Source organism: Sebastes umbrosus, chromosome 21, assembly GCF_015220745.1.
Source record: "Sebastes umbrosus isolate fSebUmb1 chromosome 21, fSebUmb1.pri, whole genome shotgun sequence".
Classification (NCBI taxonomy): Eukaryota; Metazoa; Chordata; class Actinopteri; order Perciformes; family Sebastidae; genus Sebastes; species Sebastes umbrosus.
Window position 1 is genome coordinate 17,506,993 of NC_051289.1, and position 24,769 is coordinate 17,531,761.

The 24,769-nt window shown below is 38.3% G+C and overlaps 2 protein-coding genes across 6 annotated transcripts in view; one reads left to right on the forward strand and one right to left on the reverse strand.

Annotated features, from left to right (window-relative positions):
* The window catches only part of waca (WW domain containing adaptor with coiled-coil a), a 30,715-nt gene extending 24,071 nt beyond the window's left edge, over positions 1–6,644 (reverse strand). For 2 of the 3 annotated variants that reach the window (XM_037757462.1, XM_037757461.1), the window contains exons 1-3: positions 6,426–6,644; positions 6,205–6,235; positions 4,179–4,371 (exon numbers count right to left, since the gene is read on the reverse strand). In XM_037757462.1, the coding sequence (XP_037613390.1) occupies positions 4,179–4,371; positions 6,205–6,235; positions 6,426–6,466 (265 nt within the window). In that variant the 5' untranslated portion in view covers positions 6,467–6,644. The remainder of the gene's footprint in view (positions 1–4,178; positions 4,372–6,204; positions 6,236–6,425) is intronic. The other variant, XM_037757463.1, reaches the window with a different exon arrangement.
* A 4,572-nt stretch (positions 6,645–11,216) lies between these two features.
* Positions 11,217–24,769, forward strand: part of mpp7a (membrane protein, palmitoylated 7a (MAGUK p55 subfamily member 7)) — a 163,878-nt gene continuing 150,325 nt past the window's right edge. For 2 of the 3 annotated variants that reach the window (XM_037756946.1, XM_037756947.1), the window contains exon 1: positions 11,217–11,500. The gene's annotated coding sequence lies outside the window, so the exon portion shown is untranslated. The remainder of the gene's footprint in view (positions 11,501–24,769) is intronic. The other variant, XM_037756948.1, reaches the window with a different exon arrangement.

Genomic DNA, 24,769 nt, shown 5'->3' on the forward strand with positions numbered 1-24,769 from the left:
TGATTCATCCTTTTTACACCCCACAGTACTCAGTATGCACAGAGTTGATAACAGGAAACAGAGCTCTGAAGGGCAGCACACATTGGCAACGCATGATGTGCGTCAAAGGACCCACATCCATTGTTTTCTATGTAAGCCCACACACTGGCTGTATCTTGATGCACGTCAATTCATCAGAATACGCCACTGTCCCATTTCCCAGCGTCAATACACGTCAATCCTCAATTCTCCTTCATATTGGCTCCCTGGATCAGCACATTCCGGCTACCTTACTTGACGACTACTACGGTTTCTCATTTATCCTTAAAACTCAAAGATACACCTTAAGACACCTTATGTGCTCACCATAAGAGCTTTAAAGTTTGACAGGACTCCAGAGTATAGCAACAATAAGTTTCTAATTTCTCAGAAAAGTCTAGTATTTGAGACTGTAACTAATACTAGTGGTGGTGGTGTAGGGAGAGGAAATTCATTCTCACTGCCCAGTGTGGTTGTTTGACCCGCTGACCATCGTACCAACCTCTTTAGCCTCTCCCTGTCTATGGCTACCAGTTTGGTTGGGACTAGAGTTGTGATTTGATAGCATTTAACAAAAGGTATAACCCAGTACAAAGTAGTATCGAAACTTCTTCAGGCAAACAATACCTGCATTTGATTCTTTTTGTTCCCAGATCTAGAAAACAATTACCATATGTATGGTTTTACTTTCAGCCACTAGCCGCAAGCATTCTTCGATTTAATGCGAAGTGTGATTGACACACTACTGCAGCGGCTACAACCCATACAGCCAAGATTGCTTGCCTGCATACAAGAGCTAGCAGGTAGCAGCCAGCAAACTGTGCTAACAGCCTGAACAGCTATAACAACAGCAACAGTGCTGACGATGTTAACCTGGGGGGGAACGTTATGCTTATGTCACGCAGTCCAACCACCGTGGGTCGGGGGACAGCGTTACCAGCGGTAACCGCTGTATGAGCGCTGTGTAGTGTGGCGGCGATTAACTAGCCAGTGGGACACACACACAGCTTCCATTCACATGATGGGTACTCTATTGGTATCGGTATCACTTTAAGGGTACTAGTATTGGTATCTTAATTTTTTAAACGATACCCAGCCCTAAACCTATAGGATACAAACCATATCAAATCCCTTATCAAATATTATTCTGTTTAGCTGTCAACATTTGCAAGTAACTAAAGTTGTGAAAATCTGAAAAATTCAGTTAACATCTGTTACTACCTATCAGCTGAGAAAGCTGAATGCTTTTGAGAGGCAGTCTACAATGTTCACAACCTGAAGCTACAACCTGATCATGAAGTGATCAGCTGAATCGTTTCAAGCTGCAATATGGCAGAACTCCTCAATAAGCTCAATAGCACACACATTTGACACATGATGGCTTTTTAAAGTTTTTATGACAAACTTGTTAACAAATGCCTGTTAACACATCTAGCAGACCAAGAGCTAATTTAGCTTTTATTTGAATGTTCATAGGGCTGCACAGTGGTGCAGTTGCCCGTAGGTGTGAATGTGAGTGTGAATGGTTGTCTGTCTCTGTGTCAGCCCTGTGATAGTCTAGCGACCTGCCTGTCCAGGCTCCAGCCCCCCCGCGACCCCGAATGGGATAAGCTGTTACAGATGGATGGATGAATGAATGTTTATATCAGGTGGCTCTTTAGCTGCTAATGCTCCACTATGTTCACTACCTAGTTACTGTCTGCTGCGGCTGGAAACGGGGCTGATGACAGCAGTGAGACTCAACCAAAACAGTTCAGTCGTGGGCCAGAAAACCAAAATGCTCCATAAAGCTGAGGGAAATTGCACAGTTGGTTGATAATTCTCTGTGTGTTCACCTCTACAAGCAACACCTTTCATATTACAGATAGTTATTTATATTGTACATATAAAAGTAATGATTTCATACTCACTTCCTTTTTAAAAGCTTTGAAAACTATCAGTTGCATGCTAATGCGGGTCTGAATCAGTGACTCATCCATTCACATTAGTGACGCAGCTCAAATTTTAAATCAGATATTAAATCTTGGTAGATGATAAATCATTCTTTTGGTTAACTGAAAACTGAAAAAAGGTAGTTTTCCAATGTCATCCATGTGTGTTTTGTTACACACACTTACTATCATATCAGCAATTCTTATATTAACATTGTTTACGCCTATATTCTTCCGTTCTTCAGAAGCTGTCAATGATTTATGTTCATTATGTGTTAAAAATCTGTTAAAGAACACTTTGCCGTTTTGACCTTGATACATTAAAATCTAAATTTGATTTGACTGATAATCCTCTGTATAATGACCACCTGACCTGCAATGCAATGACATGTCAAGCAGATATTAGAAACCTAGTTTGATGTTGTCTAAACCAAAACAAAACAGTTTAAGGGTAAATGTCTAGTCTACCCCTTATTGGCTACACATAATAATAGAAGACTGCTGAAATAATGAAAGCTCTTACTTTGGTATTGTTTTTTTAACAGCCTATGTCAGTATCTGAAACTTCAGACACCAGTCAATCTAAAAAATATCAAATATCTCAAAATAAAATGCAACACTACATTGCGTAAAATCTGTACACACATTCCCCTAACTTTATTTGTGTTCCTCGGTGTCATATTTTCAACTATTGATCTACAAATTAACCCACCAACTGGCAACAATTATCAGGCAAGGGAAACCCTGCAATACTGAACATCCTCAGTTGTTTTGTAGTCTCTTGTCTGTAACAGATGTTGCAGTGACTGCTGTAGTTCAACATTAGTCCTAGAAATGTTGCATCAATGTATCATTTTGAAAAACCGGCTACACAAAACATTATGTTTGGCAACTCAACCCAATACTCAGGTTAAACTAAGATTAAGCCCCACATCGCAAAATGCTTTTCTCACACCAAAATTATACCGCAAACATGGATCAGCTGCTTGATCGCCAATAGGGCTGTCCCTTTATTTTGGGCTTCAGTGAGAAATATTCAAAGCTCTGCGGTGCAACGCAGCAGGCTGACATGTTCTTCTGTCAGTCGGTCTGTCTCCATCTCCCGTGTTTCAGTGCCGCTGCCGCACTACTGTGCACACACACACACACACCTCTACACACAACACACTGCAATATCCGTCTGAGAGTAACTTATAATAATTAATGTTGAATATGAATAATGTTGAGGGAGTATTCCTTATTTCATGGGCTATTCTGGGATTTATACTTTATTATTATATATATATATATATATATATATTTATATATATATATATATATATATATATATATACACATATACATATACATATACATATATATATATACACATATACATATATATATATATATATATATACATATACATATACATATACATATACTTATACATATACATATATATATAAAAAAACACGAAGCATTCAAATACTGATTTGGAAGTCGATTACCATGGCAATGGTCGAAGCATTCGGATCAGCCAATTTGCCAATTAATCAAATATTGAAAAATGGAGGAAAGTTTTGTTGTCTTATGTTTATGTTATCTTGGAAAGCAAAAAAAAACACTACAACCTAAATCTACATTAAGATTTAAAACTGCCACAAATAGATGAGTTTCCACTTTCCATCACTTAAAATCCATTCAAACCTTGAAAAATGTACTTCTGACATACAGTCAGTGAAATAAGTCGGCTACTGAACAAATTCAAATATAAATCCTAAACAAGGCAAAAAGACACTTATTCCCCCCCTCACGTGATATTTTCTATTAACGCCTGGATGCTTGAACAGTGTGCGATGTTACTGCACTGCATTAAAATTTGAACACATTAACAAAACATCTAGGTTTGTGGTTTCACTTATAGCAACAACAATCAATTGCAGACAGCGATGGTTAACTCAACCGGTTAAAATAAAGTGCTTGATTAAATTTGGTTGGTTGCTACTAAAGTTTATCAGTGCATCCATGTTATGCTTGTTTGATCCAAAACTACAACAGCTGGAATACCTACTATTTCACAACATAAATAAGCATAAAGCAGGCTGAATGATGAAAAAAAGAAATCACACAGCTGCAGAGTTTCAGCGTTGAAGCGGCTTACGTGACAGCATCATCTGTAACCATTTAAGTGAACAATCTGTTTTGAATCTAAAACCCATTTTAGCCTCAATAACCACTGTGTCTCACCTCCATCCCTGTCTCTGGCCCGGTGCGTATGGACAGCCTTTGCTCTGTTGTGCCCTGTGCTGTCGATGTGTTTGTTTTCAGGGCTGTCAGACCTCCTGAGCATTTTGCAGGGAGGAGTGACATCTGACGAGTCTCGCATCTTTTCATGCCGGTGGTCCCCTCCTGGATGGCTCTTGGTTGAGTATTTGAGAGCCTGTAGACACAAATCAAACACCTCACTACAATCTAGTATACAAAACTATTTCATCCTTTTATCACCATCGCAACGTCTTTTAAACCAGTATTACCCTCTTATTAAACACCATGTTTGGCTGTTCAACACTACTGCAATATCTGTCAAAGTAATTATGCATCAAAGTTTTAATATTTAAGGAATTCATTTGCATTCAATCAGCTAATAATTTATGATTTGAAAGCATCTAAATGTATCTCTCAATTCTTTCTAGTGCCACACTACTAAATAGCCACTTAATAGCTATAGTAGCTATGTTGGTATGGCTGTAGTAGTTTCTCAATTGGTACCAAACACAATGTTTGGCTGTTCAACAGCACTACAATATCTGTCAAAGTACTTATGCATCAAAGTTTTAATATTTAAGGAATTAATTTATATTCAATCAGCTAATTATTTATGATTTGAAAGCAACTAAATGTAGCTCTCAATTCTTTCCAGTGCTAAATTACTAAATAGCCACTTAATAGCTATATTAGCTATGCTGGTATGGCTGTAGTAGTTTCTCAATTGCTACCAATGTACTTATGTATACTGACATATTTATATATGTCTGATGATGATGAAGTAAACAGAATTATCAGACAACCTAGTATTCATCTTCGTCATTGCTTAGCAACTATATTTTTTAATTGAATTGTTTATTGGTTGTTTTGCTGTGTATATTTGGAACAGCTAAATGTAATCTCTCAATTCTTTCTTGTGCTACATTACTAAACAGACACTTAACAGCTACATTAGCTATGCTGGTATGGCTGTAGTAGTTTCTCAAGTGGTACCAATGTACTTATGTATACTGACATATTTATAATTTCTGATCATGATGAAGTAAACAGAACAACCTAGTATTCGTCATCGTCATTGCTCATCAACTATATTTGTTAATTTCATTATTTATTGGTTGTTTTGCTGTGTATATTTGGAACAGCTAAATGTAATCTCTCAATTCTTTCTAGTGCTACATTACTAAACAGCCACTTAATAGCTATATTAGCTATGCTGGTAGTAGTTTCCCAATTGGTACCAATGTACTTATGTATACTGACATATTTATATATATATGTATGATGATGATGATGATGAAGTAAACAGTATTACCTGACAACCTCGTCTTCGTCATTGCTTAGCAACTATATTTTTTAATTGAATTGTTTATTGGTTGTTTTGCTGTATATATTTGGAACAGCTAAATGTAATCTCTCAATTCTTTCTAGTGCTACATTACTAAATAGCCACTTAATAGCTATATTAGCTGGTATGGCTGTAGTAGTTTCTCAAGTGGTACCAATGTACTTATGTATACTGACATATTTATAATTTCTGATCATGATGAAGTAAACAGAACAACCTAGTGTTCGTCATCAACTATATTTTTTAATCTAATTGTTTATTGGTTGTTTTGCTGTGTATATTTGGAGCACTTGGGTGTTTCCAGAGCTTAGCTAGCTATATCCTTAAAATGACAGATTGCGGTCAGGCCCTAATCGGACTGAAGCAAGCTAACAGTAACAAGGCTAGCTTTGAGCTAAGCAGCGAAACTCCGCCTGTAACGTTTACCTTTTACACCAAAAACAGCCTCATTCGACGAATACATTCAGGCTTATGCTGTCATTACTAGATAATATAAGTATTTACAAGCATTTAGAGGTTAATTCAAAACAAAACCATGTACTTTTCCACCTTATTTTCCGCACTGACTGAGGCCTGTTGTGCTCTCCAGAAGCCTGAACCAGAGTGTCCATTTTAATCTGATTTGCTAGCTAGAAGCTAACAGTTAGCTTAACTAACAGTTACCTGATAGGGCTGAGAATCTCTTCGGTCGCACCTGCAACATATAAGAGAGAAAACACGTGTGAATATGAAGCTTCAAATGTCAAAAACATAGTTGAAAGTGCCGCAACAGATGAAAAAGTGCAAGTTTTCCAGACTCTTGTTATTTTGGTTTCACAGTGATAAAAATGGCGGATTGTCAAAAAGCGTAGCTAAGTAACGATCAAATGTATAAAGATGTTTACCCATCGCCGAGTCTCGGTTGTTTCCTCGCATACATTACCATCAATGCCGTGTTAGTGTGTTTGGAGTGGGAGGGGAAAGGTTGATTAACGGTATTATGTTGTTTTCTTCTTGATTTAGCGACTTTAAAATCGTATTTTCAATGCTATCGGCAGCACTGGTCGACACAGAGCGCCCTCTCACTCAGTCCATCTCACACTCACACATACAGTGTCTCTATCAAGGACTAGAGAAGGAGGCTCTGACACGGGGCTTTGGGCGGGGTATGACGCATGCGCAGTGTAACTGAAGTGCTGACCAGATTCTACTGCGCATGTGTGATACCCCCATAAATATGACATATGTTCAAGCCTCATTTAATAGGCCTTGGTCTCTATCTGCCCAGAGAAACGTAGCAGTGGAGCTGCGCGTAGGGTTGCCAGATATTTTGACACTCCACCAGTATAATAAAGCCTTTATAGGCAAGGCAAGGCAGTTTTATTTGTATAGCACATTTCAGCAACAGGGCAATTCAAAGTGCTTTACATAAACATTTAAGAACATTGCAACAAAGTGCAAAAGAACATTAAGACATAATTAAAACAGTTATAAAAACATTAAAGATTAGAAAATAAAAACAAGCTAGGATTGAAGTTAAAATAGAGTATAACACACAACAGTAAAAGTTATAGTGCAGTATAAGATCATTATCTGGTTTAATAAAAGGCAGCAGCAGCAAACAGGACAGTTTTAAGCTTTGATTTAAAAGAACTCAGAGTTGGAGCGGTTCCTGCAGGTTTCTGGGAGCTTGTTCCAAATATTTGGTGCATAAAAACTGAACGCTGCTTCTGCATGTTTAGTTCTGACTCTGGGGACACTAAGCAGACCTGATCCAGATGACTTGAGAGGTCTGGATGGTTCATAATATAGCAGAAGATCAGAAATCTATTTTGGCCCTAAACCATTTAGTGCTTTGTAAACCAGCAGGAGTATTTTGAAATCAATTCCCTGAGAGAGACATGGAGCCAGTGTAGAGACCTCAAGTCAATGATACTTGAGAAATGTAATCATATTATATATATGTAACCAACATTAAGTGCTGTTGCTTGTTGGTTTACATATGTTATTTTGATTTCTGTCAGCTATTATTATTACTTTTACTACAATATTAGCACATATGATAATCCTTCCTGCAGCTGTCAGACTCCACAACCAGCACTGCTCCCGGTAGACCACTTACACACCAAAAAACTGACAATAACCTGATATTTTCAGGTGGAAGTTCATTCATTCATTCATTCTCAATATCATTTTCCACTTGTGCAATTCTGTTAATAGTATTTTATTGTCAACACTGTATATACTGCTCCTATTTTTATACTTCCTTCTAATTAAATGGTTCATATTATTACACTTTGTTTAGCTCTTTTTTACTGTGTTAGCTGATGCATCTTGTTTTTTGCACTATACCCTTTGCTGCTGTACAATGCAAATTCCCCCAGTGGGACTAATAAAGGAATATCTTATCTTATCTTATCTTACACTCTGGGATTGTAACACAATAAAATAGAGGAATGGAGTATTAAAAATCCTCTAGTGTTAGTCTCAGGTGTCATGATTATGACATTTTTCATAATAACTCGAATTGAGTATTTTGGAGAAATATCCATCAGATAGGTTGACAAATGTGGGTATTTTTTTACAAACCTGGCAACTTAACTGCAACCCCCATTCTCCACCTCCCTCTTCCGATGGCAACATCCGGGACACCTACTGGTTGGGGCTGGAGGAGTGGAGCAGTCTCCAGAACTTGTAAACACTTTTATTTGTGATCCTGCTTTGGATAGATTGTAATGTTTTGTCCACAATATCCGCATTTTTAACGGTTAGATAATAAATTACCCAGGTAGTCCATTTGCAATCAAGTGCTGTAGATATCATAATACTATAAAGGCCATTACATTGAAGGCCTACAGCAGGCAGTGACTTGTTCTCTCCTGACATCTAGTGGTCATACTCTGACATCGCAAGCAACATTTATCATAACAGTAAATCCCTACATATTAATATTATTATTATTAATAATAATAATAAAAATAATAATAAAAATAATAATAACTTTATTTATATAGCAGCTTTCAAAACCATATTTACAAAGTGCTTTACAATAGAAACATGATACAAGTAACATCCAGAACTTAAGATCTAAACAAGATAAAATCATATAAATAGTTACAATAGTTACAGAAAATGCCATAATACAAAAGTGAGTCTTAAGAAGAGATTTAAAGGAAAATACTGAGTTTGTCTGCCTGAGATCCTCATTCAAGGCTTTAAAAACAAGCAGTAAAATATTAAAAAAATCAATTCTAAAACTACATGTACTCCCATCAGTAGTTCTTCTATAGCCACACATTATCCCACAAAATGATTTAATGTTTTGAAGGGCATAATTTCCATTGTCACATTAATTATAAATGACAAAGATGGTTTTATTTTGGTATTTTGATTGTGGTATTCACTGACTTTAGCTGAAATAAAAAGGTTCTGCAAATACCATTAGGCATAAAACAGTAGTAAAGTATTATAGAGGGACAGTATACAAATTTAACAAAATATGTATCATTAAAGATATAAATATATCCTATTAATTAAAGACTGTCACAAATAAGTCCCTTTGGGAAGCATCCTAGGAGTATAATAATTATTTGCAAGTCTACACTTAAGCCTTTGAAATGAAACAGTGTGTGCATGCAGAGCAGTCTCTTCCCATTTTGTGGCTTTGACCAGGTTGTATTGATGGTTCAGACAGAGTGAGTATCTGTCAGAAGGGTTAGCTGCAGGGCTCCATTGTTCCCAGACAATATACCCCACATCATATCCCAGGCTGAGGACAAAAGAAGCTGCGGTTCAGCGTTTTGGCATACAACACACTTTAATGTGGGGACAAAGGGGCACGAAACGGGGGGTTCTATTGTTGGCACATTTCTGGAACTTGTGCACACACAGACAGACAGACAGAGACACACACACACACACACATATAGCTTTTTGTGAATCTGTATTCTCAATCTTACTATAATGTAAGATGCTGTCTGTCTTCAGGTGTCCACTTATTTGCTGCATTTAATGAAAAACAGAGTTTATGAGTGTACGATTTCTCAGGATCAGTTTCAAGATTTTATTTGTCACATACTCAACATATCCCTTCACTGTGCAGTGAAATGCTTTGTTGCTGCCTCTAGTACTGTGCTTGGAATATAAATAAATAAATAAAAAAAAAAAAAATACAATATATACAACAGAGAAAATATGTACAACAGGTCAAGATAATATGTAGAAATATGAAATATGAGATATTAGATATAGTGCAGATGTGAAATGTGGTGAAGGTTATAGTCAACAGCATCAGAGGTGTAGTCTGTCAGGAGCCTTGGCAGTATCCTCCTCCAATGCTCAGTAGGAATACACACACTTGACTGTGACTGAAGATACACTGATCTAACCTCAGCTATTTTATTTATTTATTTATCATTTTGTAGAAGAATCAGCTCACAAGCTTTTTCAAAGAGTCTTTTCTGGTCTTTTACTACTTGTTGCGTTATGTCTGAAGATAACCTGTAGGGGGAGACATCAAACAACGTTTCTCTATATGTCTAATATTAATTAAAGCAACAAAACTCACCCAATTCTTATTATTATTATATTATGATATTATTATTATTATTATTAATAATAATAATAATAATAATAATATTGATATTATTAATATTATTATTATTATTATTATTATTATTATTACAAGTTCACTTTATTCCAATTATTAAAGAAAATACAGCTGAATAAAATATTGTTTCTCTCAGGACTAGGCTATAAAAACTGACAAAACATAAAAAAACATTAGATAATAAGCAGTACATGGGTGCATAAAAAAAAAAAAAACTCAATGCAAAAATATCTTTGGCATAAAATATTTGTAGATGTCAGTGATTTTACAAGTGGCGAGCAGATATATAGACTAAAGTTTGATAGATACTCCAACATATGTGCAAGTGCAATTATGACTTGTGTTTAAAATAAGGGGCTTTCTAAAAACAAAATTAATAAATCATATTAATTTGACACAGATCTAATTCATGTTGCAATTGTCTGGCATTTGTTTGTAATGATTTAATTGAAAGAAAATAGCCTATGTTTAATAATATAATAGCAATTCACAAGAAGATAAGATAAGATATTATAAGCTATTCCTTTATTAGTCCCGCAGTGGGGAAATGTGCAGTGTACAGCAGCAAAGGGGATCGTGCAAAAAAACAGATGCATCAGCTAACACAGTAAAAAAAAGAGCTAAACAAAGTGTGACAAAATATGAACCATTTAAATAGAAGGAAGTGTAAAAATAGGAGCAGTATATACAGTATTGACAATAAACAGAATATTAACAAAATTGCACAAGTGGAAAATGATATTGCACAGTGAGAATGATTGAATGAAATTCCACCTGAAAATATCAGGATATTGTCAGGTTTTTTGTTTTGTAAATTGCAGCTTCTTATGAATATTCATATATATATCTATGAACACTGTTTCTCAACGCTGTCCAAGTGCGATTGTTTTGTTTTCTCCTGTTGGCGGATAAGCGAATCTACCACGGAGGGCGTTAGCTGATGACCGACAGCACCACAAGCCAATCAAAACACAGAACTGAACCACTGACCACGCCCTAATAGCACACTGACCAATGAGCGAACAGATTGGGCGGTGAGTGGGCGGGCTCTTTGGTAAAACCCCCTGTACGGCGCAGATCCCAGAACAGTTTTGTTAACGTTAACGTTGTGTCTAAATAACACAAAACCGTCTCCAAATCAGCGCCTTGACAGAGCAGTTTTATCTGTCTTGGGAGAGAGAGAGTGGCACTGCCGAGGCGTCACATATTGAAAGGTTTGTGTTCACTAGATATAGCCACAGAGAGCAAGGGATGCGTTAAAACGCGGTTTCTAAAAGTGGGAGAATAAAACAACTGGAAAGTTTTTGCTTTTCGAAAGGAACCTTTTGGAGTAGCAGCAAGAAACCATTCAACACCAACCTCCGATGCAAAGTGAGTACCAACATATTATGCATCCAGCTAAACAACTTGCCTTCACTATAGTCAAGTGGATGACCTAATGATAGAGCAATGTTACTAGACTTGGTTTGTGTAAGTAAGTTAGCTAGGTGCATACTATTAAAGTAAACCTCTGGGAGTATATCCAGGCTATAAAACAGCTTTTACTTGACCTAAAAACTAACCCTGGACACTCAAATGTTTTAATTCTGTACTAAAATGTGACTTTTTAGTTGCTTTCTGTTTTAATAGAGTTGCACCTGACATTTTGAGGAATGTTTCCGTGGGTCAGTGAACGTAGCTGTAGTGTAGCACAATGTGACGGAATTACAATGATAAGTTGCTATAGTTACAAGTACTTTAACTACACTAACCTCTTATTACAGCCCCAGTTTAGCCTTGAAAACAAAAGGAAATAAATAGTCTAGACTCTAGGTATGGTAACATTATATTATAATGACAATTTCCTCGTGTCACAACCCTCAACTTCCACAAAACACACACACACCCTAAAGTTCCTCCTCCTCCTCCTGCTCCTCTCCAGGAAGTACACTTTGCCATGTGTAGCATCATGGCCAGAGGGTATGCAGAGCCCATGTATCCATCATTCTCTTTTAAAACATCATCTTTTTTTATCCATCACCCTATTAAACACCATCCTTTTATCCATCATTCTTTTTACTCCTATCTATCTATCTATTTATATTTATTTTTACTTTATTTTATCTTGCCTTAATTTGATTTGCACCCTGACTGACCGCTCTCAAGCACACACACTGTACACAATCACATGATATTGATCTTGCCCAGTTATTTGTCTTTTTTTAAAGTTTTCTTTATTTCTTTTTTTCTTTAATTTATTTTTCTCTCCATTTAGTTTTATCCATATTTCATTTTATTTTACTTTGTTATGTGGAAAAGAAAGGAAAAAAAATAATATATATTATATATATTATATATATATATAAAACAAGAAAAAAACAACAACTCCTCAACTGGCCGGGCATGGGCCATGCTGCCTCAACACCAACTTGGCTCCTCCTCCATCTCCTCTCTCCTCCCTCCAATGATTGCCTATGGATAGAAAAGGGCATAAGCCCTGAGCTATCAAACCAGGCTCACGAATCTACGAGCCCTTGTGCCCCCGGCGAAGTCATGTGTGGTGACACGGAGCTTGTCACGGGCTGACATCGCCAAGCCTCTCTGAGCTGGCAGCCTCACTGGGAGACTCAGCACTTGGCCAGCTTCCAACACATCCACAACTCAGACATTTGTTTTGCATAATTTCGATTTGTATATTATAATGATAGGGGACGCCATGTGTTTTTTGTCTTGCACCATTCTTTCCTAAACCATTGTCGCTTGAGGGTACTCCATGATGTGAATAAGCCCTTGTCACTTGAGAGACCCTTGTGTATCTTTACTTGAAAACTGCTTAACAACACTCTCAAAAGCCACAATATCATCTGCTTCCTGATGTGGTAAAAATCCACAGAGACCCAAGATGTCGGTAGCAATTTTTTGAAAATGGAAATGCCATTATTATGCATTGAGTCATTTGTTCCCCTCGACAGAGTCTGCATACTTCTTGAATGCACACATGGTCATCATTCACGCAAAAGTGCAGTGCTTGATGTTTAGGCACTGGAAAAAAAAGTTAATTCAGATGTTAAACCGCTTGTAGGTTAGAGGAGCATCTTTACAGCTAAAATGAAGGAACCAAGAAACTGCAGAGCTGTATTCCTTGTTACTCGGCGTATTGCTTTCAAAGCGTTCCATTTAGACCTAGTGTATAAAGTAGAGCTGTCAAAGTTAACGCGTTTACGCAAAATTGTTTTAACGCCCCTAATTTCTTTAAGGCATTAACGCAACTTGCAATTGTTAGGTTAGCGGGTTCAGTTTTAAAGCTAAAGTGAAGATACTGGCATCATATGAAACTAAAAAACCTAAAGAATCCATTGGTACCCAAAAACTGTCCCATGTTGATAAGAGTATTAAATACTTGACAAATCTCCCTTTTAAGTTACATTTTGAAGGTGCGATTAATTTGCGATTAATTGGAATTTACTGTGGACAACCATGCAATTAATCGGGATTAAATATTTGAATCGATTGACAGCCCTAGTATATAGCTTCATTCATTTGAAACCTCACTGCTTGCTTGCCAGGTACAATGTCTGCATTATTCTCCATCATTCTTTACCATTGTTTCTTGTTGGCCTCCTCATCACTGCACTGTTATGGTGCTCTGGCTGTGAAAAAAAGAGAAAGACAATGACCTTCCTTTGCTTGTATTTGAATGCCACTGAGGAGACTCTCCAGAGAGCCGGCATTTCTGTGTAAACTCTGAAGCCTCAATGGCTTGTCTGCAGTTTTGGCTAGCTCCTCTGCTCTCGCTAGGAGTAGCCTAGTTCTTCTTTTAAATCTTGCCTAGAAGAAGCTGGGAGGCCTTTAGTCTGTATTCCAGCTGGGCAGAGGGGGGACTCTTCCAGGAGACTTTGATTATAAGTATTTCAGTCCAGTTCATTACTTTGGCTTGTATTGTTTATGAGGTCAACAGCTTAGCATCATGACCAGTGTGTGATGGCTTCATTATGTCCTCACTTTACATGGTAAATGTGCTAAACTTGAATTCTAAATTTCCTTTGAAAAGTGAGTTTTTATTATCACATTATATTTAGTCTTTGGGCACATGGGACTATTGTTTTTTTTTTCTTTTTTCTAGGGCATTTTCTACCATTTTTGGAAAAAACAGTAGTCCCATGTGCCCAAAGATTAAATAAAGTATTATAAGAAATATCATACTATCAAAGATATGCACACATATCCAGTGCAAATAAATGATTTCATATGGAAAACATTTAATAAAAGTTACACAGGAAATATGCCTGTAAGCAAACAGACATATTTCCTTAAAGTGCATTGAAATCCATTGGAACTAACGGAGAATGGATTCTCAAGCGAATGTTTTCACATGCTACATGTCATATAATAGTTTTGTGCAACTTTTATTTATATGGACTTTGTAGATAGGAGGCCCTCAAATGTGTATATTGAATATAATAAAAATCACTACAATTTACTGCTTATTCTAGGGCATTTTCTACAATGTTTGGAAAAAACAGTAGTCCTATGTGCCCAAAGACCAAATATAGTATGACAAGAAAAAAATTACAAGGAGCACAATCAAGTATTCGGTATCTATGAGCTCATAACAAGTTCAACTTCAAAGGTATGCACACATGTGAAGTGCAAAAAAAAAAAGTTTTCATATGGAAAACATTTAAAAAACACAATTTCAGCGTTTTTCCTTATTTTTCAAAAATCCTGACTTTTACCATTGATAAAAGTGTGATTTTTCTTGTCGTTCAAGTTGTACTGTTAGATACTTGCCCAATGTATGTCCATACCAAATTTCAAGACTTTTGACCAATCGCAACAAGTGTTGTGGCATTTTTCCTTAAATATAGTCTTTTGACACAAATGGGTTAATGAAGTGACTGAAGGCATCATGCAGGAAGGGAAAAGTGTTCAAAAGGGCTGCAAAGGTTTGCCACATGGACATAGTCTTGGTTGGCCTGCATGTGTCAGTGCCTGTGACATGAAAACAGATGCTTGATTTTCAGTGCCCACAGTGCTGGAGTGTGTATATGGAGCATAGGCAGCCAAGGTCAGGGCGGGGTCGGATGCAGCGGCTCAGACGAGGCCCAGCGTAGGAGGCTTTGCCCTGTGTTGGTTGTCTGAACAGGTGTCTCCCGAGCTGCAGCGCCGCATAGCTCACATTCCCAGGGTTTTGTTCCTGGCATGGAGGGTCAGCGAGTAGGGTGGAGGGAAGTGTGGGAACTGAGAATGCTATGCTCGCAAGGCTCAACTCAGAACAGAATTCATCCGAGCAACCTGCTGATTGAGACAAACGCTTCCTGTCATTGCAACAGCGCAGCTTGTGTTGATGAGGAACCTGTCAGCAGCCCATTGCGCTGTTCACGGCCAGGGACAAAGCCCAGAGTGGGCTTCCATAGATGCTTGTCAGCAGCAAGGCTATTTTCTTGGGGCTTAAGGGTGGGGAGGATATAGTGGTTTAAGACTCTTAATCCAAGCATTAGTTTGGATCACTATCAGCTCACTCACTTGTCATTTTAAACCTCATTGTTTATTTCACTCACCTTTTTTTCTTACCCATTCCTTAAAAAACACCTACACAGATCATTTATATTAAATATCACACAGGGACTAAATTGATAGGGTCCAAGGACAAGCAGTAAACAATGGCTCTTCTCATTGTGACAGCCAGGAATACAACAATTTGAAATTTCTGTTCTGTCATTTTGGTACCCTAGTAAAGCAAAAGACTAGAGCAGCCAGAGAATTGAAAGTAGAGCTTGTCAGATCGTTTAACAGTGACTGTGTTTCAGCAGCATTAGCTAGTGAGTCATCTGCCTCTTCATCAAGCATCGAGTGGTTTCTCAGCGCAGGTCTCTGAGCGCTGCCTCCTGACACATTGAGGTGAACCTACTCTACTACCAGCCATTGCTAAATTTGGCATCATATAGAATATGAATACAAGTACGCTGTTGCAGTAGCTTAATCCAGTTATAACGTCTGCAACCAGACTGATCAAAACGTTTTCATACTGCATATGTATATTTGTCTGAGGTCTTAGTTATTACACTTATGCAGAGTCAGTGTTGCAGTCCATATTGTAATATGATCATTGGAGGGATGTCACAATACCAGAAATGTAATAGTCGATACCAATACCAGTGAAATTCTATGATTCTCGATACCAATTTGATACCACGGTTAAAAAACAAAATTAAAACAATAAATCCCATGTACTTCAACATACACTCCTTTATTACTGTTGGCATACTGTTTTTGTTAGGAAGTTAAACAGATCATAATTCCCTCTCTATTATCTATTTTATATTGCTGTGAAAACATCTCCTTCAAACAACTTTATTTATTCAAGTTTTTTGCCCAAAACTACATTTTACAAGATTACATCTGGACACATCATGAGAATGTTAGAATTAACCTCTTCCCAATACTAATTTTTACTGAATAGACGAGAACCTGAATGCCTCATAATGGCAACTCTCGTGTTGAAAACGGCAGGACAAGAGCTGACGTTAACTAGCTCTCCTCCTGTCGATTTCAACACAGATTTGTTGTTTGCAATGTAGCATTATCAGGGAAAAAGAGTGTCCCCTGGACGCGCCGATAGTGAGTTTACTGCGTCCCAAACACATTTTCTATCGTCCCCAGGACAACGGGACGCCATAAGTCTTGAACCGTGATGGTGCGGTACCTGCAGTACTGTAAAAAAATGAGTACGTCACGTTTTCAGAATTTTTGCATCAACTTTGTACCGAAGTATCAGTTCATGTGACATAGATCTTTGAGTCAGTCGACCTTGGTTTATCACTGACTGACGAATCATCATTATGGTTCTTTTGAATTGAGCAACATACAGTATATACAGAGGACAGGATGTCATCTAACCATCCCTACACCCACAACCCTAAAACCACATCATTAGCCGAACTGTTCTTTCATTCATTCAATTCATCCATCTATTTATCCATCCATCCTGCTATCCATGCATACTCAACATCTTACTCGATGGCATCACTAATCTCAGTTGCAGTGGACTTGTGAGCCTCCTGCTGCTGTGCTCATCCCGGACGGAGAGATTAAAGTGATGTACTTGGCGGGGTCTCTGGCAGGGTCACAGATGATGAGCATCACCAGTACACCAGTAGTGATGCTGTGTTGTTTTGCCCCCTGCCCGCCCTACTAGAGGTGTAGAGTTTCTCTCAGTGCCCCCCTAAACTTCTGCGCTGCTGCATGCGCTGGAATGAGCCCACCCAGCAAATGGCAGCCATCAGACACCTGCGTTGGCTTTGGTATATTCCCTCCCCTAAGCAGTGCTCAGGCATGCTGGCATCCTGACTCACCGCCTCTCTGCTTTTGATGGAGAAAGCAGAGAGGCTGAGTGAACGGTGGTAGCATTAATAAAAGCACCGGGTGTGGGAAAGCGAGTCAGGCTGAACCCTCAGGGAGAAGGTTAAGCCATAATGTGTTACTGTATATAGGTGTAGACGTGAGTGGTCCAAAAGTGCAGTGTTTTGCTATGGGACACTGTTTCATTCCTGTTTTAAAGCATACACTATTAAAGTGCAAAGCTCCAGATGTAGAATACAGTGGTCCTCCTATTCAGTTTGATAGCCAAACTCTGTGGTTTGCATTTAAAGCCTTGGGCTAACAGGAACTTGTACTACAGTACGAGCTATTGCTGTGGGAATACTGTATACACAAAATACCTTGATCATAATCTTGCAAATTTGGAGTAAGGTTTTGTAAGTCCATTGTTTAAAGCTAAATTGTTGCACAATCGACATAGTGGAGACATACTTTAATACCCATTTTCCACCAAAATTAGCTTTCAAACTCTCAAACCACCAATTGGTGATTGTTGGAACAGTGGAAAGACTAACAAAGACGTTTTTTTAAGAGTTACATTTTGTTTCTGTCAAGTTTGAATGAAGTGTCTTTTACAATGATCAGCGAGGCAAAATGACTGTTTATGTCAATGGAGTCCGGTAGCTTTGAGGAGAGCAGATAATGGCTGTTTCTTTCCACATCTAACTTTTTAAATAAGTGTTTATTTCGACCAAACCAGAGCTGCTGATTGTTGGAACAGTGGAAAGACTAACAAATGCGGTATTGATGAGTTTTATTTTGTGTCTGTCGAGTTTGGATGAAGTGTGTTTTGCGATCAGCGTGGTAAAATTACTGTTTCTGTCAATGGAGTCTGGTAGCTTTGAGGAGAGCACATAATGCCTGTTTCTTTCCACATCTAACTTTTTAAATAAGTGTTTATTTTGACCAAACCAGAGCTGCTGATTGTTGGAACAGTGGAAAGACTAACAAATGTGGTATTGATGAGTTGTATTTTGTTTCTGTCGAGTTTGAATGAAGTGTGTTTTGCGATCAGAGAGGTCAAATTAATGTTTATGTCAACGGAGTCGACGAGTCGATGAGTTTTTTTTTGCATTAGTGTGAAAGTGTATTTCGATGATCAGCAACATAAAATGTGACTGGGGTCAGAGGAGAGCCTATTAATTGTATTTTTTGTACGTTAATAAATTATTATAATTGTCCAAATCCCTGTTGATCCCTTTTACAAAATTAGCGGGTCCATCCGGGTGTCATGTTTCCATCACTGCCGATCGGAGCTGTAGCCGATAAATACTCGTGACTACTGCAGAGTCATTTGTACTGGGAATGAATGCCGATTGAAACCTTTCCCACTAAAGACAACAGCCAGATATTAGTGGGTGTTAGTGGTTATATGTCCAGCTGGTAAGCGGCAAAAGTCTGTTACAGCTTGTAACCAATTTGTCAGTAGTCAGTGAGGGCTATAGTCTTACATAGCGAGGCAGTGGGTTCCCTTGACTGACGTCAAGCTTATTTGTCAAATTTTGTTTTATTTATGAGGGGTTTCCATTCATGGCCCCTGCCTAGCATTACTACGCCTATTCCCCTTATGGCAGCCCTGTGAATAATTCAACATACTAGGAGCGAACACGACCAAAATAGGCTAAAGTGTGTACTTGTTTGTGGCTCTGTCCAGTAAATCACAGCAACCGCAGAGGATTTGTAGTAGTATGTAGTATTCATGTTAGTATTTGTATGCTCATGCTGAGGGAAAATTGACGTGAGGACTTTCTGAATTCATGTCAAGCAGACAAGTTTGAAGATAAGGCACCGGACAATACTTGCTATTTTTGCCACTTGACCCCACAGCTCCAAGTTTGCGGCATCAGCGCGAGAGGATCTATGTCAGCGATGGGTATCCGGTGCTGTATTAATGGACCATGAGGTTACAATATTCATGTAGCTTGTGTTGATATTTAGAGTGCTTCGGGAAGCTTGGTTACCTTACACTCTGGTATGTTTTCCTTCCTGCCCTGATCTCTAAAGATGACCGTGACAGTAACATGACCGTGCTGTATAAACCGTAATTCATCAAACGGTAATTAATACGCAGTAATGTTGTAACACACACATTGCACACTGATGTCACCACCATCTGCTCCTTGGCTGTTGGAGGGTCTGCATGGATACAACCTGCACTCTCACATGTTAAATCCAAAGTGGTAAACACTACACATACAGTAAAGTATGGAAACACTTTGGGTTTCACACATTGACAGGAAAAGCAGAACTAGACATGATGGCTAAAGCTGCATGCTGACTCGGTAACGTGCGGTCAAGCCAGCCGTCACTCTCATCTCCGTGGTCAAATCAGCTGATGCTACAACTATAGAGCACCCATATACTGACATTTATGTTAAATGCGTTCAAACGGCCCAGATGGAGCTGACGGTAAGAGCTTAGCGACGGACTAGGCAACGTTAGTAGAAGTATACACGTGTGACTATGTCTGGTTTTCAAAATAAGGTGTTAACAAAGTGAATTTACAAAACACATTTATGGAAATAAGATTGATTGATTATATTCACCAGAAGTATAAAACATTATCCTTATACATTAAAAAGAAAATACCACTAATTTGTGAGGGAAATGTCTTTATTCTTTGATTTTTGGGTTAATGGAAAAAATGTAATAAACAATTGCTGACAATGACTGATGTATTTGACTTCTCTGAATACATACATGCTGAAAATCAAAAAATTTTACTGGATTACTTTAGAGATTTTCCAAAGTAAAAGACCCTAGAAATGTATAAATCAACTTTTTTCCAATGGTCTAGTGTTTAAAAAGTGAACAAATCATAATATCGAATCACAATACATATCGAATCAGCACCCAAGTATAGTGATGGTATCAAATACGGAGATACAGTAGGTGTATCGTCCCAGCCCTACCATTTAACCACATTTACTCAGTGGATTGCTGTATTCATTTAAGTGTCATTTCCTGATGCCACTCAAGATATCGATTCCACCCTTGACCTTGCAGCAGTATGAGCATTGATTTAATGACTGGTAGGAGACGGGGGGGAAGACTGAATAATGTGGTGTGCTTGAGTTCTTTGTGACGGTGGGTGGGGTCTCGCTGAGGCCTTGAGTCCTTCAGAATAGTGCTGATTAGCCCCAAGAGGGTTTTCTTTAGCTGCCTGTTTTCCCCCAGTTGGCACGGACTCCAGACAGCGACGCTGGTTTTCACGGGCTAAATCCCCCCTTTGTGTGTGGGGCGTCTCAAGTAGTGTCAGCTGTAGCTCTGTACACTTGTTGCTGTGTCTCCTGCCACCTCCTTCTGGCTGCAGGCCCCCACCGAGGCTGAGTTTTCATTTGCCTGTTAACATCTCTGCCCCCCCTTAATTGCCTCTCGACAACGCGTAAATGTTTCATCGGCAGAAGGAGGTCTGTGTGCATGTGTGTGTGAATACATGCTTTTGTCTCTGAACTTGAAAGCATGTTTCTCAAGCTCCCGTGTGCATACATGTTTGTGTGTGTGCATGTATCGGACAGGCATTCATTCTTCTTTACCCCACTTTGGCCCATTCTCTGTCTATTCCCCCGTTGCTCATTGAGTGCAATTACAGCAATTTGACTGTGAATGCCCTTTCAGAAGAGCCTATTAGAACCATTAACTATGCAATCTGCACTCTTTGATGGCTTGGCCCACGTGATTAAAACTATTCAATGTGGATGATGGCAGACAAGGGGAAAGGATTGTTGGCCATCTAAACCAATAGGACTCCGTGTGCTGTACTCAGATTATTTAGTTTAAAAGTGCCCATTATCCTCCCCTAAGTTAGATGTTACTTACATGTCCACTAACAGATGGATCTACAAGTAATCTAGTGATAACTTCAGGCCTATTAGTGACTGAGTAATACGGTTTAGTTGTCAGAATAATCCTGATCATTTCTGCTATGGTGGCAGAGAGAGTTTAACACACTGCGGCTTAAGAAAAACACAAGCAGATGAACTGACCCATTCACTAATAACAACACATATGCCAAAACACTGGAAATAAATAAAAACATGTTCACCAATTGAATGAATATGTGGCATAAAGAACTGCGCTACACAGAAAACGCAAGTAAATGGTATGACCAGTAGCTTATAGTGGCTATAATATGAGCTAATATTAGCAAGCCTAGATAGATATTGCTGTGTAAATGATGTTAATGTGACAGTTTACTGACTTTGTGTCTATTCTCTACTTGAGGTACTGTGAAACTACATTTCCAATAACTCCAGAGCTTTGTGAAGTCCAAAAATCAAAATACATTGAAAAAAAGATAGATATGATAATTTCCAAAATTCACAATATGTTGTTATCTCACAAAATATTCTGCTTCAGTCCATATTTGTTGGTGTTTAGCCTTTCAAAAACAACATTTTCACTGCTAATATTTTAGTGAATTTTCTTGTATTTTATTTTGGGTAACTCACATTTCCTCGAGCACTATCATGTAATTTGCCAGTTTAATCAGCTTTGCCACACTGGGTGTAAAACGTCCAAAAGCTGCCTTCAGATGACATAGATGATACAAAACCAGCGCGAGTAGCTGCCATAATTTGAGCCTCATGTTGTCACAGATGTGATTTGGCATTCGCCCTTTATTTACGAAGCATCCTAAGATTTGAACAGCTGTAATCACTCCCTGCTGCCTATCATACGGGGCCCTTATATCAAAGGACAGGCTTCTCGGCTGACTTATCCCCTAGTTAGCTCACCACTAATTGCTGAGTAACCTCGTGGAAATGCCGTTGAGTGGAGGTTTTTGGCTCTGGTGAAATTAAAGTGTGATATTTATAGTGTGCTTTGGATTGTGGAGCCTTGATAACAGAGGGCATGTGGTGTTCATGCAGCAGTGTGTGTGGGAGTAGTAGTTTACAATGATGGTGACTGCGTCATCATGCAGTTCGTAGTCCGTTGAGATTTGAATGGAGTTTGAATAAATGGACTCGGCAGGGTGGAGTTGGTTGGTTTGTAGGTTCACTGGGTCAGAGAGTTTGTTCATGGTGCAATGTACAATATGTTAAAGGACTGTAGCTTGCATGGGTCGACATGTTACTGGATAACTTAAAACTACAGCACATGTGACACAATGGATTGTCTTAATGTGTAAAATGTTTGAGCTAGTCCAGTTGCGTGGGGGATTGTAACAATATAACTATCTAAAAAAACAAATTATTGTTGAAGTAATAAGGTCATTAAGATGCTGCCAGTTTCTTAGTCCTCCCCCAACCCCACGGCTCTCACAGTTGCTCATTATAACGGCTCTTGTAATGCTTTTTCTGTTCACCCAGTTTCCTCTCTTACTTCCGGGGTCGTTCGGCACCAGATCGAGACAAAGCAGCTCTTTCTTTGTCCGTTTTGAAGTCGTCCCTTCAGCGGCTGGATGCTAATCTGACCGACCATCAGCAGCCCTCTGTCATGGTCAGGGAAAGACAGATACAGAGAGAAAAGACTGGGAGAGATAGGGGGTGGCATGGAGGGTGATGACTGGACCATTTGGCATCCGGTGAACAGAGGAGTATTGTGTGCCAGTGGGCCGCTGTGGAACAGACCGCTTCGTTACAGACCGCTTCGTTACAGGATAGAACTGGTGTTAAAGATCCAAAATCTTTTGGGGGGAGATCTGCCAGGGATACATTCACCAACCGTCCACCTGAGAATGGAATTCCCACCATAAATTCAGACCTGCAGTATAAACAAATGTACATATAAATTAGGGCTGTCAAAGCGACAATAACGTCACTAATTTCTTTAACGAAAGTAGTGATTTTTAGGTTGTAGCTCATTTTTAAATGTAGAATAAAGATAGGTATATCATATCATATCTGGTATCATATGAAACTAGAAAAACCTAAGGAATCCATTGGTATCAACAATGTCATACTAGCATGTCGCAAAGGAGGTTAAATAATACTTCAAACAAAGCTACATTTTGACAAGGAAAAACTGCCATTTTCAAAGGAGTCCCTTGATCTCTGACCTCAAGATATGTGAATGAAAATGGGTTCTATGGGTACCCACGATTCTCCCCTTTACAGACATACCCACTTTATGATAATCACATGCAGTTTTAAGTCATAGTCAAGTCAACACACTGACAGCTGTTGTTTGAGTTTGCCATGTTAAGATTTGAGCATATTTGTTTTGTTTTGTCAACATATGATGTTTTGGTACACTGTACTTTTGATTCTTTTTGAGCTAATATAACTATTAATGGGATATTGGGCTCCATGTAAACATTGCTAACACAAACCATTAGCTGTTGGTCCAACAGGAAACTAAAGAGGAAATATTGGTCTCATGTAAACTTCATTAGTTTGTGTCACAGGATCATGGTGTGAGCTAATTTAATAAAGCAACACTAGTCACAAGGTTAGCAAAGGTTACAGATTCAAGGACAGGATTCTTCCTTGTGAAAGATAACATAATTAAGTCGATACACAGTCTTCCAATCATGCATTGTTTTAGGCCTTGACTAGCAAATGTCAAGTTATAATTTCATTTTGGAATCATGCACTTTGACTCTGAATGTGTATTTGTCTGTGATCTAGAAAGGCAACTACTCCCCACAAGAGAAGGAAGTAGTGTGCACGTTAAGCTTTCAAGTAGAGTAAAGAGAGATTGAAGTTGCTTTGTTAATCAACCTGGGTTTCAAATTACTTGGATTTTTCCTGGACTGTCTTTGAAAATCCTAAAAGAATGTATTAAAAGTTGAAATCTTATCTTTGGTTTATAATTCAACGTGACCTTTAACATAAATCGAACATCAAACGCGATGTTTATTTCTGTTCATAAAGTTATAATTTATCCAAAACATTGTTTATTTTATTTTAAAAAGTAATTTTATTGGTTTGTTATTTATAATTTGCACGTTTGTTTTGATTTTGATGTTAATAAAAATATTTTTTTTATGTGTAAAAAGTAGCATTTGGTCAAAAAACAAGATTTTGCATAAGAATAAAAGCTAGAATCGGTAAGTGTTGGCTGTTGACTCGTTAGCGAGCCTTAACTGCAAAGTTACGGTTAATATCAAACAATCTAATGTTAGCTAATTGGTAACATTAATACTAGAAAGCTTACCTCATTGACATGGGTTGAATAATTCGTCATTGCCGCTGTGGCTGTCGTGATGTCAGAGGCCGGCGGTATGCGTTGTGTGTGTACATGCGGGACAGATCGGGCACTGACAGTGTATGTGCGTACGTGTGTTTATGTTGTCAAGCAGATTTAATGATAACTGTGTGTCATTTTCATTGCCGT